The 17,929-nt window shown below is 35.7% G+C and overlaps 1 protein-coding gene across 2 annotated transcripts in view; it reads right to left on the bottom strand.

Moving 5' to 3' along the window:
• Nucleotides 1-2,153: 2,153 nt before the first annotated feature.
• Nucleotides 2,154-17,929, bottom strand: part of svep1.L (sushi, von Willebrand factor type A, EGF and pentraxin domain containing 1 L homeolog) — a 174,237-nt gene continuing 158,461 nt past the window's right edge. For both annotated transcript variants that reach the window (XM_018257180.2, XM_018257188.1), the window contains 7 exons: nt 16,073-16,246; nt 11,256-11,432; nt 9,571-9,741; nt 7,234-7,329; nt 5,996-6,091; nt 5,008-5,101; nt 2,154-2,684 (listed from right to left, as the gene is read on the bottom strand). In XM_018257180.2, the coding sequence (XP_018112669.1) occupies nt 2,645-2,684; nt 5,008-5,101; nt 5,996-6,091; nt 7,234-7,329; nt 9,571-9,741; nt 11,256-11,432; nt 16,073-16,246 (848 nt within the window). In that variant the 3' untranslated portion in view covers nt 2,154-2,644. The remainder of the gene's footprint in view (nt 2,685-5,007; nt 5,102-5,995; nt 6,092-7,233; nt 7,330-9,570; nt 9,742-11,255; nt 11,433-16,072; nt 16,247-17,929) is intronic.

The following is a 17,929-nucleotide window of genomic DNA, read 5'->3' as shown; positions in this document are numbered from 1 at the left end:
CATTCAATACCAGGTGATAGTCATCTGGCTATTTCTGGTTATGTAATGCTCCTACTTTCATGACTTTAGTCCTGCATTGTGGTATGTTTGGATGACATCCTGCTATATTCCTCCTCTCTACCTTAACATGCCTCCAAACTCAAGGTAGTTCTGCAGTGTCTCTGGGAAAAAAACCTCTATGCAAAAATAGCAAAATGTATATTACCCAATTTTCTGACTTTGAAATGGTTCCAGCCAAAGTTTCTGAAACAGTTGACTGTAAGATTGAAAACCGTTCAACACTTACTTGGTTTTGATAACTTTTAAATTCATTAAGGGCTTTCACACATTGCTCCCATCTACTGAGGCCAGCTGGTCTCTCAAAGCTCAAAAGTATTTTGAGTCCTTGAAACTCTCCTTCAGTTCTGCTCTTATCCTTATCCCCTTGACCATTTACAAGGAATTATGATATTGGCAACCATGAATTATTGGAAGTGAAATTAGCCTATTACTATTCTCATGGATCATAAATTTTGGAATATATTTCCTATGCTAAAAGACTTAACCCTCATCAGGCTTGTTGGGCATTATTCTTTTCTTATTTCCTATAGACCGGGTTCCAAGAACCAAGTGGACATCTTATCTAGATGTTTGGCTAGAGAAGAGACCAACATTATCCCTCTCAGCCCCATTATCCCCCTGAGGGAGTTATTGCTCTACTGTCCTTGGCTCTGCCCACTTCTGAGTTTCTGCCAAAATGCCCTTCTGGTAAGACTTTTGTTCCTTAGTCTGAAGACTCTCAGGTGCTCAATTGGGGCCATTCCGTTATGATTGTAGGTTGTCCTGGTATTAAAATGTCTCTTTAACAAGTTTCTGGATATTTCTGGTGGCCTTCTCTTGTTCAAGATCTCACTTTTTGTTCTGTGCACAGAAAAAATATGCCTTGTTCACTTCTTTATGGAGTTCTTTGTCCTGTTCATGCCTGTTCAATGTTAGCCTGGACCAGTATGTCAATGGACTTGTGGTATTATCTAAATCTGTGGATTTTTCTACTAGATTGTCAACCCTGTTTGTATAAAACTCGATCTTCTACCTACCATGATTCCTTCCTTGTCTCCCATTGAAGCCTGTGGTCAGTAATGCCTCCTCTCCACCGGTGTTTGCTTTTGAAGTAGTGGGTGCTTTTACGAGCACTGGGTAATTGACATGTCCTTCTTGATGCACTGTTTTCCAGTGTGCATGTGCACCTTTCTGATTCTGAGTTTAGCAAGTAAAAGTGGCCTGTATGCGATCAGACTATGTGTGATCTGATTGCATACAGGGCAGAAGCACAGTACATATAGTTTTCAGCCTGAAAATACAAATTAGTGTCTTTTCAAGCCAAAAACAAACTCAACAAGCAGTGTCAGCCAGTTTCTATGGAACTCAATGTGAGGTGAGGACAATGCAAGCACACTAGTCAAGACACCTGTGCCATAGCCATAAATATTGAATGGTATTTTTGTGAGTGTTTTTCTGCTATTGAATTAATTTTAACTATTGAATATTTACAGAGGGTATATATACACACACACACACACATACAGTATATATATATATATATATATATATATATATATATATATATATATATATATATATATATATATATATATATATATATATATATAAAATATATATATGTAATATATATGTAATTCAAAGTTATTCAATTATTACGTAAAGTTTACAGCTTGATTTGCTCCCAGTATAACGTGTTTCAACTGTAAATATTTCCATCCAAATATGTATGGATCCGTGCTTATGTTATAGAAATATGTCATAAGTTATACTGACCAAAGAGCCTCATATTTATGTTTATGTATGTGTCTGGGAGCTGCAAGATTACTAACATAATATAATGTTATTCTGGGGCTTCAATAATAACGTGTATACAGATTTTTATAAAACATGCAGTAACATTTGAGCACATTTACTGAAAGTATCCTTAAATGTATTCTCCTGGTAGAAAAGCACCTAAATCCACTCATGCCATCTGCCATTGGCTTTAATTGATATTGTCTGTCGTCAAACGTGACAGATTTGGGTGTTTTTGCCCCTGGAGAGTGTGTCTTATATGTCATCAGCCTAATAATTGCTTGGTATAATCCCTTCTGAGAACAAACTATCAGAAATAAAGTTGTTCTGTCTCTTTTATTATAAAATGCAAATATCACTCTATTTTGCATGAGTGTAAACATTGACAAACTAAACATTTGAGACAAATGTAAACATACCGAATTGCTCCTAGAAAATATAAAAGACAAAAAAAAAACACATTATAATAACCTAGTCGTGGACAGATCAATTGCATTCATTATGGAAACTGTGTGATTTCTGCAAACGCCGCCCTTAAAAGACTATTCAGTACATTTTAATTAGGCAGTAGAATATATTTAAACAAACATAGTATTTAGTGATAAAAATATGTACAGGTTTTTTAATCCAATTATTCTTCTCTCTTCAGCAGCATACAATTAATGTACATTTGCATATGAAAATACAGATGATTTGTTTAAAAATGCTGAAGCATAAGAAAATATATAACATTATATCACTCAATTTGAATCAAAATGCATCCTGGATGATAATCAGAATGAAATGGCTTCTTTTTCGGCAGGCAGATTCATTTCCTGCTAAAATTATAAAATGCATGCTTCCTTTTTCTGAAAGAGACAAGAAAAAAGAACAGGGCAGTCACAATGAGATTACAGAGTAGAGATGTGGTACATCAAAGACTACACATTGTAAAATAAATGAAAGTGTATGAAAAAGAATGGGTCATTTACCTGCATTATGTTGTAAGAACTATTGTACACAGAAAATAGGGCCGTTTCAATTTATGTTTAATATGTCTTGTACCTCTAATCAGGTTTGAATCCTAAATAGAATTGACTTTAAATTACATTCTTAATCATGTTGCTATATACAATTTTGTGTAGTCCTACACAGAGCTTTAAAAAGCCCTTTTTAAGATCAGAGCTGTCTTTTGAACAAGAGTATTTACAACATAAAGTAAAACCAAGATAGCACTAGTGGCCTTTCACACTAGGGGCTTTCAATATGCATTGTTAAAATAACCCCTCCTTGCCTGTTCCAAATACGCTTTCATTTGAATGGAATGCAGAAATGGAAAATCTGCAGTGCTGGTTTTTTTTTACAGCTATTTAAATGCTACATGTCTAGCAGTTACGGAGCTAAAAATATACAGAATGTATTTGACTCAAAAACCAAAGAAGGGGGCCCAAGCTGTCTGAAGAATAGAATGTGAAAGAGTTCAACAAAATTTTAAAAGTACCTGAAACCTGACCAATGTTTTTACCTACAAAGATGGGATATAGAACCGATGGGATATATAACAACTCAAGAAGATTGCCTGGGTGTAAGAGGAATGTCCCTCTCTAGTGTTAATGGCACATGGGTTCTTGCAGATAGCTAGATCACTGCATTTTTAAGTATTTTAAATATACAGCACCAAGTGTAGTATGCACACTTTGGCAACTTTTTGGGGGGGGCTACAAAACATTAAATGAATCATTACCTTGGGGGACATTCTTTCAAGATGTTAACAGAATGTTACATCCTTGACTATTGAGACTTCCAGTTAATCCACCACAGTCTCTATCCTAAATTCAATTGAGCGTACAAGTGAAGCTCACTTAATCTCTTGGTCGGATTTTCCCATGGTGGTATCCTGTGCGTGATATCCCAATTTGGGCAATCTGTAGAAATATGTGAAGGTGTGGGACAAATCCAAGGCAGCAACTGGACTGCAAAACCTCTTTATTGGGGATAGCGGTACACAACATGTTTTGGGCAGCCCCACTTGACAAAGGGCGCTGCCTGAAACATATTGTGTACCTCTATCCCCAATAAAGAAGTTTTGCAGTCCAGTTGCTGCCTTGGATTTGTCCCACACCTTCACATATTTCTACAGATCTATCCTAAATTCCTTCTACGATGGTCAGTCATGAAACTCATTTAAGCCCCAAACTAAGTCCTGGGTTATGGTTTGTAAACCTATTTAATTGCAGGGTATAAAGAAAGACACACTTTTACATTTAAATAGGTTTTAATCTATTGTGAAAGCATCATTATCAGTTACAGTAGCTAAAATAGTTATTTCCAGGCAGTATCCTTGGCTTAATAGGGTACAACACCCTAAAATTAGGGATGCACTGGATTCGGCTGAACTCCCGAAACCTTTGCGAAAATGCAGAATTCCAAATCTGAATCCTAATTTGCATATGCAATTTTTTTTACATATGCAAATTAGGGGTGGAAAGGGGAAACCATTTTTTATATTTCCTTGTTTTGTGACAAAAAAGTCACATGATTTCCCTCCCCGGCCATAATTTGCATATGCAAATTAGGGTTTGGCCGGGGAGAAGGACTTGGCCGAATCCTGCTGAAAAGGCCAAATCCCGAACCAAATCCTGGATTCAGTGCATCCCTACCTAAAATGTATACAAATAAACCATAAAACTGTTAAAATGTTCTGAAAATGTTCAGAAATAAATTATTGGATCATTTAATCTATCCATTCACAACTTAAAAATCAGGATATTTTTGGGTATTCAGAGGTGCATCTTTGTCAGGTACAATAATTACAGCACACATATTTTATGGAGCAACTAAATCGTTTTCCTTGAATGAGCTGATTTTATAACTAATACTTTTTCATTTTTTTATGTTTTTGAGGGCTCTTTAATCCTCTAACTGTACAGTAATGTTTTGGTGTAGACTGTGAAAGAAGGATCTGTAGCTCACTTTAGGTAAATGATAATATATGCTTTGTTTCATTAAAATGATAAAAAAAATAGAATATGCCATATTTGTTAAATGGGTTATACTTTAGTTTTGTAATGGAAGGCTAGAGAATGTAATATCTTTCAAACATTAAAAAGCTTCTTTTCATTTCTTAATAAATTCTAAATACATTTTATTAGGTAACTAGGAAACGGCTTAACAGCCTGATATGGTTCTTACCTGGAACAGTCTGGTCCTGACCAGCTTGGAGGGCACTGGCATCGGTTTGGTCGTACACATATTCCTCCATTAAGGCAAGGGGACTGGCACACAGCTGCAACAGGTTGTATGCTTAGTAAAACAGATCCAGCTACTGTACATTTTGCTAGATTATATGGCACAAATTTACATTTACTGTCACTAAACATTGTTGAAACCAGTTATGCACTTTACACTAGTTCTTCATACCTTAAGTCTAATAGAAAATCATTTAAACATGAAATATTATCAATAGGCTGATTCTGCCTCCAGTAAAGTATGTCTTAGTTGGGATCATATACAAGATACTGATTTATTATTACAGAGAAAAAGGAAATTACTTTTAACAAATAGAGTCTATAGGAGATGGCCTTCCTGTAATTCAGAACTTTCTGGATAACAGATCCCATATCTGTATTATTATCTCATATGTTTTTCTGTCTTTTCAGAACTAAGTCCTATTCATCCTCAGTACTCACATCTAAAGTACAACTGTGTTTGGTGAACCTCAAATTTAATAAGATTGCATTGGGCCATAGTGCAGGCCCTTGGTTTTTAGGTGCAACACGGGCAATACTTTTTTTTATAACAAATGGTGTTTTAATAGTTCAATCTATCCAAAAATAAAAGAATGTATTTTATATATAAATATATATATTTATATATCGGCTCTAAAAATAAGGTGTATTGGATCACAAGCAAGGCAGAGGTACCAAACTAAATTTTTCTGCCATCAATTACTGTAATAACTCCATATAAAAGGCACTGTATACAGAAGCTGAATAATTTGAAAATACAGTGAACGCTCAATTTCACATATCCTGATTTTAGGTCTAATATGAAACAGGTTTCCACAATTTTACATTTTCCTGGATTTTATACATATTACAATTTTTCTGGTCCCCTGAAAACTTAATCTGAGGGTTCTACTGTGACTTATGATTTGTATAAGGATTAAAAACTGATTTACCAATATGACAGCGAGAACCAGTCCACCCAGTTGCACATTCACATCTGAAAGGGGCTGTGCAGCGTCCTCCATTCAGACAGGGCAAGGGACATATTGCTAAAAATAAAAAACAAGATATATGTCATTTTCTCCCTGACAACTATCATTATCAAAAGTGTAATCTCATTTTTTAATTCAAGTGCAATTAAACATGAAGGCATACCCTTTATATTGTCATATTATGAAAGCCATAGTTATTAAGAGCTTTACAGACACTGGCTAGATAAAATATATTTGTTTTTTCCAGTCAACAGCTTCACTGGAATCTGTCCAGCATTACATAATCAGTGTCCCATAGGACTCACTACATTAGAACTGTAGCTCTTAAGTGCAACTGATTCTGCTTCTTATTTTGCAGAAAGAAAATTGGTACTGTAGTGGAAAATTAAGGGGGTTATTCCCTAAAACTAGAATTTATCTCATCTTTTTATTAAACCAAGCTCGACCAAACTCTCATTCATGATTTTAACGTAATTATTAATAAAATAACTTGAAAAATGTTGTGTGGGAAAAGACGCAATAAAATCAATGTCAGATCTCTCGATTTGTTTCAGGTTATCACCCTAAAGGTCCCCTGCTATAAGACATTATAGACTAATAGCAGGGGACCTTTTTACCCATAAAGTGGATCACCGTACCAGAGGCCACCCCTTTAGACTAGAAGAAAAGAACTTTCATTTGAAGCAACGTAGGTGGTTCTTCACAGTCAGGACAGTGAGGTTGTGGAATGCACTGCCAGGTGATGTTGTGATGGCTGATACTGTTAATGCCTTTAAGAATGGCTTGGATGATTTTTTGGACAGACATAATATCAAAGGCTATTGTGATACTAAACTCTATAGTTAGTATAGGTATGGGTATATAGAATTTAATTAAAAGTAGGGAGGGGTGTGTGTATGGATGTTGGGTTTTCATTTGGAGGGGTTGAACTTGATGGACTTTGTCTTTTTTCAACCCAAGTTAACTATGTAACTAAAACCCCACATTTTTCAGATTATCGGAGAAATCCAGCATAGATCACGATATCTTCAAATTGTAAAAGAGACATTTCCCCTTTGACTTCTACAAGACCTTGACAGGTTTAAGATGGAGGATTTTCAGATTCGAACTTTTAGTAGCTTTGGGGTATAATAAATCTCCACTCACACATAAATAAACACAGTTATTTAAAGCAAAATGAAGAGTGTGTAGATTCTTACGTTCTTCACAGAGACGACCCATCCATCCTTTTGGACAGGAACACGCATTTGGTCTTTCACAAACACCGCCATTCTGACAGGGAAATCGACACACAGCTTTAACGAAAAAGTTTATACAATCAATTATCTTTTTTGTCTGAAGATTGCAAATAGAAAGAACTTACAAGTAGATATTGAGATGAATGTTTATTTAAAGAGAGGGTACCAGCTCAACCCCAACTAAAATCCTTAGCATGGCTGCCTGTTAAGCACAGAATAGCATATAAAACCCTTCTACTAACATTCAAAGCCCTTCACTCCTCTGCTCCTCACTACATTTCTTCTCTTGTCTCACTGTATGTTCCTGGTCGTCTTCTCAGCTCCTCCTAGAGCCACCTTCTCTTACACCATCCACTGCCACCTCTCGTCTCAAACCCTTCTATCTTGCTGCTCCTTACCTCTGGAATGCTATCCCTGAATTCCCCAGTAAGGAATCCTCTTTCAATCTCTTCAAGAAAAAACTAAAAGTCTACCCTTTGGAGCACTAGAACATTAGCCTAATCCTGTGCCTACTGACTATGCCTTACCTTGTGCACTTTTCCATCTCCAATTTGTACCTGTATGTTAGCCTCCCATCCACATAGACTGTAAGCTCTACAGGGCAGGGACCTCCTTCCCACTGTGTCTCTTACCACATAGTACTTAAGCTTATGAAGCTTATAAATTCTGTGTATATTTATGGTGTGATTTGGCTTCCCTGTGTATACTTTTATATAAAGTATATTGTACTTTTGTGCATTGTACAGCGCTGCGGATCCTTAACAGCGTTTTACAAATAAAGTTATACATACATACATACAAATGCACAGTAATTTCTGTTTCATAAACTGACAACACCTGGCCTTGATTAATTCACTGTACTAAGTTACCAAAGGTTTCTGTCAACACAATAACAACATTTTCCCATCAAAAAGAGCCCAGTATTTAATTTAGCTGGAAAGAACAATTAATTGTAGAGATGCCTTACACATAGTCAAACTGCCAGTTAGATCTTTCAGTTGATTTATTTGAGAACTGATACAATCTATGAAAGAATATGGCTTTTGTTTTTGAAACATTGCACTGACACAAACATGTGTATCTCTTATCAATTCATTATCTACCTTTATTTCTCCATGACTTGTCATGATGCACTTCCAGCTTTGAAATATACACCCTACACTCTCAGGAGAATTGGCACACTTTTATCTTTCTGTATTTGAAATGCATATACCCGGTGCTGACATATAATTCTGAATTACTTTTTATGAGCTGAATTTCACAATATCCAATGCATTATTCCCCTTTAACAACTGCAAATTCTTTATCTGTTACGGAAATAGATTTCCCTGTTTCTGCCTTTACTATTCTTATTGGATGTCACTTATCTGATTTGCAGCCTCTCTGTTTTCTTTGGAATGATTCATAATAGATTAAATTATTTCACAGCAGTCTCTTTGTATAAACCTAACACGCTTATCTACATTACAAAATACTTCAGCAATAATACGAACAAATACATTGACAGACTGGTATGTTATGAACATTTAGGTTTGTCATGATGATTCATAAAAGAGAGAGAATTTTGTAAATAACCAGAAATTTTTCAGCCTGCAACATCTACCATTCCTTACATCTTCAAAGGGCACGTAAAGGCAAAAAAATGAAATCCAATTTTTATTTTCTTTAATGAAAAAGAAACCTATCTCCAATATACTTTAATTAAAAAATGTGTCCCGTTTTTATAAGAAACCTGACTGTATGCAGTGAAGTTCTCCCTTCATTTACTGCTGTGGATAGGAATTGTCAGAAGGTCCCTAACTGCTCTGCAGGGAAACAATCATACTTATAAACAGCAGAGGGTGCCCCCGTCTTTTCATTTTTATAAAGGTTTAAAATGGTTATTATAGTACACGTGTGGCATCCGTTATCTGGAAATCCAAAAGATCCAAATTACGGAAAGGCTGTCTCCCAAAGATATAATAAAACTAGGATATATTGAAAATCTGACTATTGGGTTTATTAAATGTTTAAATGATTTTCTAGAAGACTTACACAAAGATCCGTACTCCAGGTTCCAAGCATTCTGTATAACAGGTACCATATCTGTATTAATTTTTAGTAGAGCCTACCTTTTCTACCACACTGCTCCAGTAGCATATTTAACATATGTAATTTGGTTTCATATAATTCAGAAAGCAACTTTTTACTTTGGTAAAGCCCATGCTTTTTATCAAAGCAACAGTTTTCCTTTAAGATTTCTTTATAGATTTTTTTATTTTTGTAAAAAGTGCTTTCTTAAAGAAAAAAAAACCACACCTTTACAGGAAGGTGGTGCCGTCCATGTCCCATTTTCTAGACAAACACTTCTAAATGATCCCAGTAACATGTATCCACTGTAGCATGAATATGTCACACTGTCACCAAATTGATGGAACATCCCCCGGAGAATCCCATTTTGTATAGGACGAGGAGGGCCGCAAGATATTTCTGAGAACAAAGCAAAATAACATAACTGTAAAGTAATAGTGAAATCTGGGCATTTATCTATTATGAGAATTGATTCATAACAACACAATAATCTGGGTGCTCCTGCAAGAAGACTATGATTAGAGATGTGCAATCACAGGGCTTGCATTGGCTGCTCACATGCATGACCTGCCTGTACATGGCACTTGCAAGTCCATGCACGTTATACTATGGGTATTGGTTCATGAATCAGTCATGGATGAAAATCTAGTGTATAATGCATTAGCATGTTAGGAAGTGAAGAGCCACACCTCTTACTGTATTCAAACGCTCCACCTATAGGCTGATTGGTCCGATATTTTGCCTAGTCTGCCTGTCTATAATTGCCATTAGAAATGAGTACACTGAGAGTGGTTTATATGCAATATCTATGTTTTTAAAAATGTATTCATCAGACTTTTAAATACCCATCGACTGTTATTACTATGGTTGTGGAGAGAAACTGACCTCATATTTTGGAGAATTGCATTTCTCTTGCATCAAATTTGAGACCTTTTCACACAGGAGTATTTTTCCTTCTCCTGAATAAACTAGAAGCTAAGGGGCAATAATTTGCATAAAACATTACTGTTGATGCAGGTATGATGTAGGTTGATTTTGATGCAGGTATTTTTCAAACTCAATGAATGGGGTACCGTAATAAAGGTTGCAGGTCTGATAACCTATAGCTAGTGAAAATTTGCCAAAATACATTTAAATCTATGGATAACAATTTTGTTTGCTATTTTTGACGTGCAACAAATTTTTGTCTTGGCAAAATTTTTTTTTATCACTGCAGCAACCAGTGAGTAGCATTTACCTGCCCACTGTTTGAATGCAAAAAAAAGCTGATTTATTTTCATGGTACAGGTATGGGATCTGTTATCCGGAAACCCGTTATCCAGAAAGTTCCGAATTACGGAAAGGCTGTTTCCCATAGACTCCATTATAATCAAATAATCCAAAATTTTAAAAATGATTTCCTTTTTCTCTATAGTAAGAAAACAGTTGGTTGTACTTGATCCCAACTAAAATATAATTAATCCTTATTGGAAGTAAAACCAGCCTATTGGGTTTATTTAATGTTTACATGATTTTCTAGTACTCTTAAGGTGTGAAGATCCAAATTACGGAAAGACCCGTTATCCGGAAAGCCGCTGGTCCCGATGATTCCGGATAATAGGTCCAATACCTGTAATTGAAACTAGTGCAAACTTCATGCATTTTATTGCATAAAACCGGTTTTATATTTCTCTAATGGTTTCCGTTTTGTCTAGTGCTGCAGATTTTTATAGTACTAGTATATATGTATATATATATATATATATATATATATATATATATATATATATATATATATATATATAATATTGCATGCTTGAGAGCAATTTGTCATTAAACGTATAGCTTCAATACATCAACAAAAGATTAATAAAACGCTTGAATGTGCCCTCATTCAGGCAGAAGCAGACATGCCTGCTTCTAAACATACTTACTTTCACATTTCGCTTTCGCATCTGTCCATGTTTCGTCAGCATTGCATGTTATGACAGCCTGGCCTTGGAGTTGATAGCCCTTTCGACATTTGATAGACACTTTTTGGCCAACATAAAAATCAGTTTCTGTCAGAATAGCATTTTCTGGGATTACAAATGGCACAGGGCACGGATTTGCTGTTCAGGAAACAATGATTCATAATGAAAATACAGACATTTGTGCAAATAACAATATCTTAAATGAAAAAGCATATACCAAGTGGTAAAGACAAAATTATATTTATTTTTTTTAAAAATTCTCTCTCAGCTGTTCACAAAACCATAACATTTCTCTGCGTAAGCCTGCCAGAGAACAACAGTCAAGATTACATATTGTGAGTGATTTTTCATGCACTGCTTCCATAGATTCAACTTGCAGACAAAATAAACGTGTTAGTAAATAAATACTGTGATGTTTATTAAAGAGGATATAAATACCGTGATGTTTACCCAATTTGTACACTTAAAGAGTATGAATTATTTCAAGAAATAAAAGGTTTTTTACTTTTGCCTGTAATATTGTGTAAAACAATATACACTGGGGAAATTTCGAATATTTAGTTCTGAAAAAGCTACTGATACATTATATTCTTTCATGGGTACCTATTATCCAGAATGCTCAGGACCTGGGGTTTTGTAATTTGGATATTTATACCTTAAGTCTACTAGAAAATCATTTAAACATTCACCCTTTACGTGCCACAGAATGTAGAATGTTCTGTGGATAAAAAATGCCTAAGTGCCACAGAATGTAGATTCTACATTTTGCAGCACTTTTGCTCTCTTGCCCCTAGGCAATGAGTGGAGCGGAGGAAAAGTGGCTCCTGGGGCACGTTTGCCCAGGGGCCCCATAGACATAGAGACATATGTCTCTGCTGCTGCACACTTCCTCCCACCAGCGATGCCCCCGACCTGGTTCATAGCACTGTGGTGCCTCCAGTCCTTCAGCCTTCCTGGACACGGATCTGCAGCCTACATACCCCAGGTTAGTGTAATACCCACACAAAATACACAATAACACACTTTTTACACTTTACATCTATTTGGATACCTCTGCACACCACATAGTTTGGTAAATCTATGCATACTGGGTATCAAACTGTTAAGTAGACCCCTGGCTTTCATTAGAATTTTTTATGCTGGTGCATTATGAAATGTGGAGTGTATAATGAGGCAAAATTCAAGCTTTGTGACAATTATCAGAAATTAAAAAAAAAACCAATATGTTTAGCATGGATTTGCAGTTTCATAGTTTGCAGTGAAGATATGTATTTACCAATTTTGGATTTATCAGAATGTGTACATTCAAAATATATATTGTTTTCTTCTTTTAGGGGGTCTTATGGAACATAATACATAATACATAATATGCACTGTTTTTATTTTGGGGTCTTTGTATGCCATATAGTTTGTTAAATCTATGTATATTGGGCATCAACAGTAGACCTTTGGAGTTCATATTTAGGATGTTTTTTCTTAGTACCTAATGCTATGTGGGAGATAGGATGCTAGAAACTGGAAGCTTTGAGAAGATTTTCAGGTATTTCATCAAAACCGACAATTTTGGGAAAATTTTGCAGTTCAGTAGTTTGGAGTTTTAGCATTTTGGAATCTGGCACAAACCATAATGTTCAGGCCTTTTATCTGCTGCATTTCCCCTTCCTTAAAACACAGCATAAAATACCCAAAATCCCCCCATGCCACCTCCACTATTTTCAATAGGCGTATTGTGAAAGTGCTAGAATTGAAAATACAAATTTCTGTAGAGAATTGCATAAAAAATGCTAGCATTGATACTGTTCCATAGACCTTACTACAGTACTGCTTGGAGATACTTATAACTTAATAATAAGTTAATTTGAAATGAGAAAGCCTAGCTGAGATATAAAAGGAAATCATGCTGCACAAATAAAGATATTGTAAACAAGTACATGCTTTAATAAAGGATGGGCAACAGTGTCCCTTTGTAGTGATGTGAACAAATAGTACTATTGCAAATCCATGGAAAGTACCAGCTAAATACAAGTCCTTATCTAATTGTACATATACAACAATTAGATAAATCAAATATCATGTGATGAACCCTTAACAGTTTTTATTTTGTGCTGACATTTCACAGTTACTGGAGCAGAAGTATACAGCTTTTGACCAAAGTGGGCTGTTCTTTGTTCTTTCAGACAGTTTTCCTTCGAGCACCAATTCCAGAGACTGGTAACCATTCTTCATGTGTAAATAACCTTTCTATTATTCTCACTCTGGAATGATGAACTTCAATTTGTAATGGCCTTAGAACCTTCCCAGACTGATGAGCAGCACCAATTGTGTCTACAATATAATGGCAGATGTTTTTCTTCTTTACTGATGTTGAGCTAAGCCTGAGTGTTCCAAACTGAACCAACAAGGGTTGAGCTTTATATATGGGATGGTATCACTTCCTGATGGTTAGCTTCTGGCTCTTAATATGTTCTTAAAGAAGAACAAATATGGTTACTACCACTGTCCCCACCAGAGGCCTCCATCCCCATCCCTTTACTGTACCAATAGGAACCTCCAAAACTGCATATTTGCTGTACCTGTTTATAAAATGAGTAGTGCAGCAGGTTTGGCAGATGCCATTTAGTGCTGCTTCAAGCCCTCTTCCTTGCAATGACCAACCCAGGACATGTGCAGCTGTGCAACTGTAAGCAGTAAAGGTGTGCTTACTTTATACATCTTTTTCTTGTGGGCTTTTTTGTTTTATTTTCTCACTTTCTTTAAAAGAGAATGGACTTCCAGTTTTAGATAAAACAAAAAATTGAAAGAACAAAACAAAAAATTGAAAGGAAAAGGAACTCCAGCAGATTAACGGTAAAACGTTTATTCCAGGTTGTGGCAACTGTGTTATATGTGAATAACCGTGAATAAATTTTTTGCAGTTAATCTGCTGGAGTTCCTTGTCCTTTCAATTTTTTGTTTTGTCTATTCAACTAGAGCAACTAGAAGGAACTGGACAAATGAGTATTTTCATTGCTGTACAGACCACCAACCCCATTTTCTGTTTTGGACTTCCAGTTTTCACATAACTAGATTTATTTTATAAAGCATTCTGGCCCTTGCCATGAATATGCATCATTTTAAATTAAGAATTTATGAAAGAATAACTATTGTGTAAGGTTTTACTGAAAGCACAAGTGCAAAATGAAAGTGCTGGTACGTGCATCATATAACATTTATGCCATGTGGCAGATCATTCAGATCTTTGCTTCAGAGAATTTTTTTTTTCAGGGATGAAATAATTGATATGTTAATTTAGATGAATAATGACTTTTTATAGTCAACAGGACGAACATTTCTGCAAATGCTATATCCATTATATGCTCTCATGGGGATATACTGTATGCACACCACTATTAAATGTGGATAACAAGGTAAAAAAAAATAATGGAAAGGAAAATGTTATTATAGTTTCCCTTTACATTCAATAAGGGCTGTATTATGAGTATTTAAGTGCACTGTTAGCCGATTTACCTATCCATAGATTTGCTCAAAGCAATAAGTAGGAAAAATAGAATGCAATTTTAAGAGATGTTTTTTATCTTCCCTCCGAGTCTAACCTAGCCTTTGGTCTACATATATTATGTGTCTAGGGTAACTAAAATTCATCAACCATTTGCCTGCCAAGCGAAGCAAGCAAATGTTCACATTTTCAGCAATGTAAAATCTAATTCTGCTGATGCTTCCAGCAATTCACTTCACTGGTGACTCCGCATAAGGAGCTGGGGGAATTAATCCTTGGACTTGATTGTCCCCAGAAGCTATCACATACAGCAGAACATATCAACCTAATAAAATGAAAAGCTTATCTCCTTATTCAGTTCTAGATTTTTCCATAGAGCCAGATGAAATTCAATGAGAAAAATGTAATGGGTTACTTCTCAATTTGGCCAGTTTTTATTCAAGCATAGCTATTACAACTGCCCAAAAAACATATTTACCAATATTAATTTCTATAATACAGTACCCTGATTTTGCATTTTACATAATTTACTGTATATAAGGGCTCTGTGTTCTAATGCATTTCAGTGGGAGCATATCCCACATTTTATGTCATAATTTTGGCCAATTCTCTTTTAAAAACCTGTGAATTTTAACTCCCCCTCATCAATTAAAATGCTGCAAAATGTATGCTTTTTAAGAAACTAGAAATACATATTTATCCAGTTTTTGTCCACTTTGCACCCTGCCATGCACTTTACAAATGACCCTTGCTCATCTTGTTACAGAAATGAAATTTCACAAAAATGAAAGCAAATCTAGAAATTTTAAGTTGATAAGTGCATTTGTAGAGAACTGGCTGAAAATGGTTAAAACATATATCACTAAGAAGAAAGGACATACCCACTCCCTCAACTCAGCAGCAAAAGTTGGAAAACAGAATCATTTTCACCTGCCCTGCTAGCGAGTTTTAGGATTGTAATATTAATTTAAAGGAAGAATCTTAGTGTGACAACTACTGCAGATGCAGGATGTGTGTCTGGAGGTTTCATTTTCAGCTGAGCTACAGATTTAATTTCTGTTTGTTTACTTTATTTCTTTCCTTCAGTTACATGTATTAGTCAGGGGATTTGAATTCCAGCAAGGAATAATTCAGTGGCTTAACCAAAACAAAAAGCTGGCTCGCATCCCTGATCATGCTTAGCTGAAGGTCTGATTTTAAACATCATAATAAAAGAAAATGGTAATGTAAAAACCAATAAAACAAAATATATCTTTCCACATTTGAAAGTTGAAACACACACCTTTGCAGGCAGGTGCAGGGTGGCTCCATGTTCCTTGTGTTGTACATTCTGCAAAATTTTCACCCTCGAGGCTATAGCCATTATGACACTGATATTTCACAGTGCTTCCAACGGTAACATTTTCATATGCCGCATGTCCATTTTCTGGATGTTGGGGGATTTCACATCTTGTCTCTTGAAGAAAGACAACAAAAGATAATGAATGTATAATAATAATTAATTTGCATTTAAGACATGTAACAAAGTAAAAAGCATACATTGTATTCCGGTCTCGTATGAAATTACAATTTTTAAATTTCTTCCTATGCTGTTTCAGGCACAATTCACAGTTTAATTATGCATAAGTGATACACAAAAAAACCCAAAGTTAAACAGATATATACTAGTAATTTGACAACTTTTTAACATTTTAAAAGGTGCAGTCATATTCATGGACCCTGAGCCAAGGGCTAAACTTCAATCTCAGCTGTCTCTCTGCCAGATCGAAGGTGAGAGGTTGTAGTCCGGTTTGGGGGAAAATGAATGTTTAATTTAAGGATCAATATACCTGTCATTTCCGCGCATAAATTGAACTTCGTAAAGGGGAATACCTATGTCAGTGTAGATTTATGCCATCTCTGGTTGTCTGGGTTGTAACAAGTGTCTTTTATTTAATGAATTGTTACTTTTTTTCTATTGCTTTTATTTAGCCCCTGCACATAAACATTCCAAATATGTAGACACAGCTGTAAAAAAAGGTGTGAGCTTCTCATTTTGTTTATTGTGTTACATCCTGCTGTTAGAAGCACTGATGCATTATACCGTGACATGTAAATAACTCATCACTTCAGCAAATATCAGTGATATACAACTAAATACGCTTTCCTTACCTTAACAACAGTATTTTACCCTCCTAAAGTAGTTTGACTTTGTTTAAAATCTATTTTAGAAGGCAGGAGGGGTATGACCTAGCAGCGCAGAGGCCGACACCAACCAAATGGTTGTAAATGGCACTAGCAAGGACAAGCCTTTTCTTATTCAAGTACTAAACCCAATTCTGCTGGAAATGTGAGGTTATCATACATTGTCATCACATTCAGTAGTTTACCAAATAGGACTGAACCATTCAGATAGATAATGCAGCCACTCCCTTCTGGATCTACAAGTTCCCATCCACATACAATGATTGAGGCATTGTCAGTCTAATTTTTTTAGTCTTAAAAGACTGACTATGATTCGATGGGATCAAGAATGGCCAGTTAAAACTGTCAAGGTCAGTAGCAGATTAATAAGATGTGAGACCTCTAGGCTACACTTTCCACAGGCCCCTCTTTTAAGCTACTCCCACTCCCAAAAGTTTAGAAATATACAACAATTAATCAGGGTCATGGTCTACCTGGAGATGCAGTCAGTAGCTGCTGGGAGAAGATTAGGCAGCCAGACAAGGCAAGGCGCGTGCCTGGCATGCGATTGAGCTCTCTAAGATGCGCTGGTGATATTGATTGTTGTTATTGAAAGCCATTTAAGCCATTTCAATATTTCCTGCTCATTTATAAACAGGGGGCAAAATTGCACCTGGGCAGTAACTCATAGCAACCAATCAGTGATTAGCTTTTTTGAGACAGCTGCAGGAGGAACGCTGAAAGCAATCATCTTATTGGTTGCCATGGTTACTGACAAATGCAAATTTGCCCACTGTTTATAAATGAGCCCCAATAGCAATAACAGGAGATATTGAAATGGCTTACAACTTTCAATAACAGCAAGAAAATAAACAGAGATTTTTGGTACTCTTTGTGCTCGTGGATCATATTGATGGGAGCTACATTTTGAATCTCAAGTAATTCTTTAGTGGAGAATTGCACACTTCTTCACACT

The sequence above is a fragment of the Xenopus laevis genome, chromosome 1L (assembly GCF_017654675.1).
Source record: "Xenopus laevis strain J_2021 chromosome 1L, Xenopus_laevis_v10.1, whole genome shotgun sequence".
In the NCBI taxonomy this organism is placed as follows: domain Eukaryota; kingdom Metazoa; phylum Chordata; class Amphibia; order Anura; family Pipidae; genus Xenopus; species Xenopus laevis.
The sequence above is the reverse complement of the archived record's forward strand: the minus strand, read 5'-3'. Positions and strand labels throughout refer to the sequence as shown.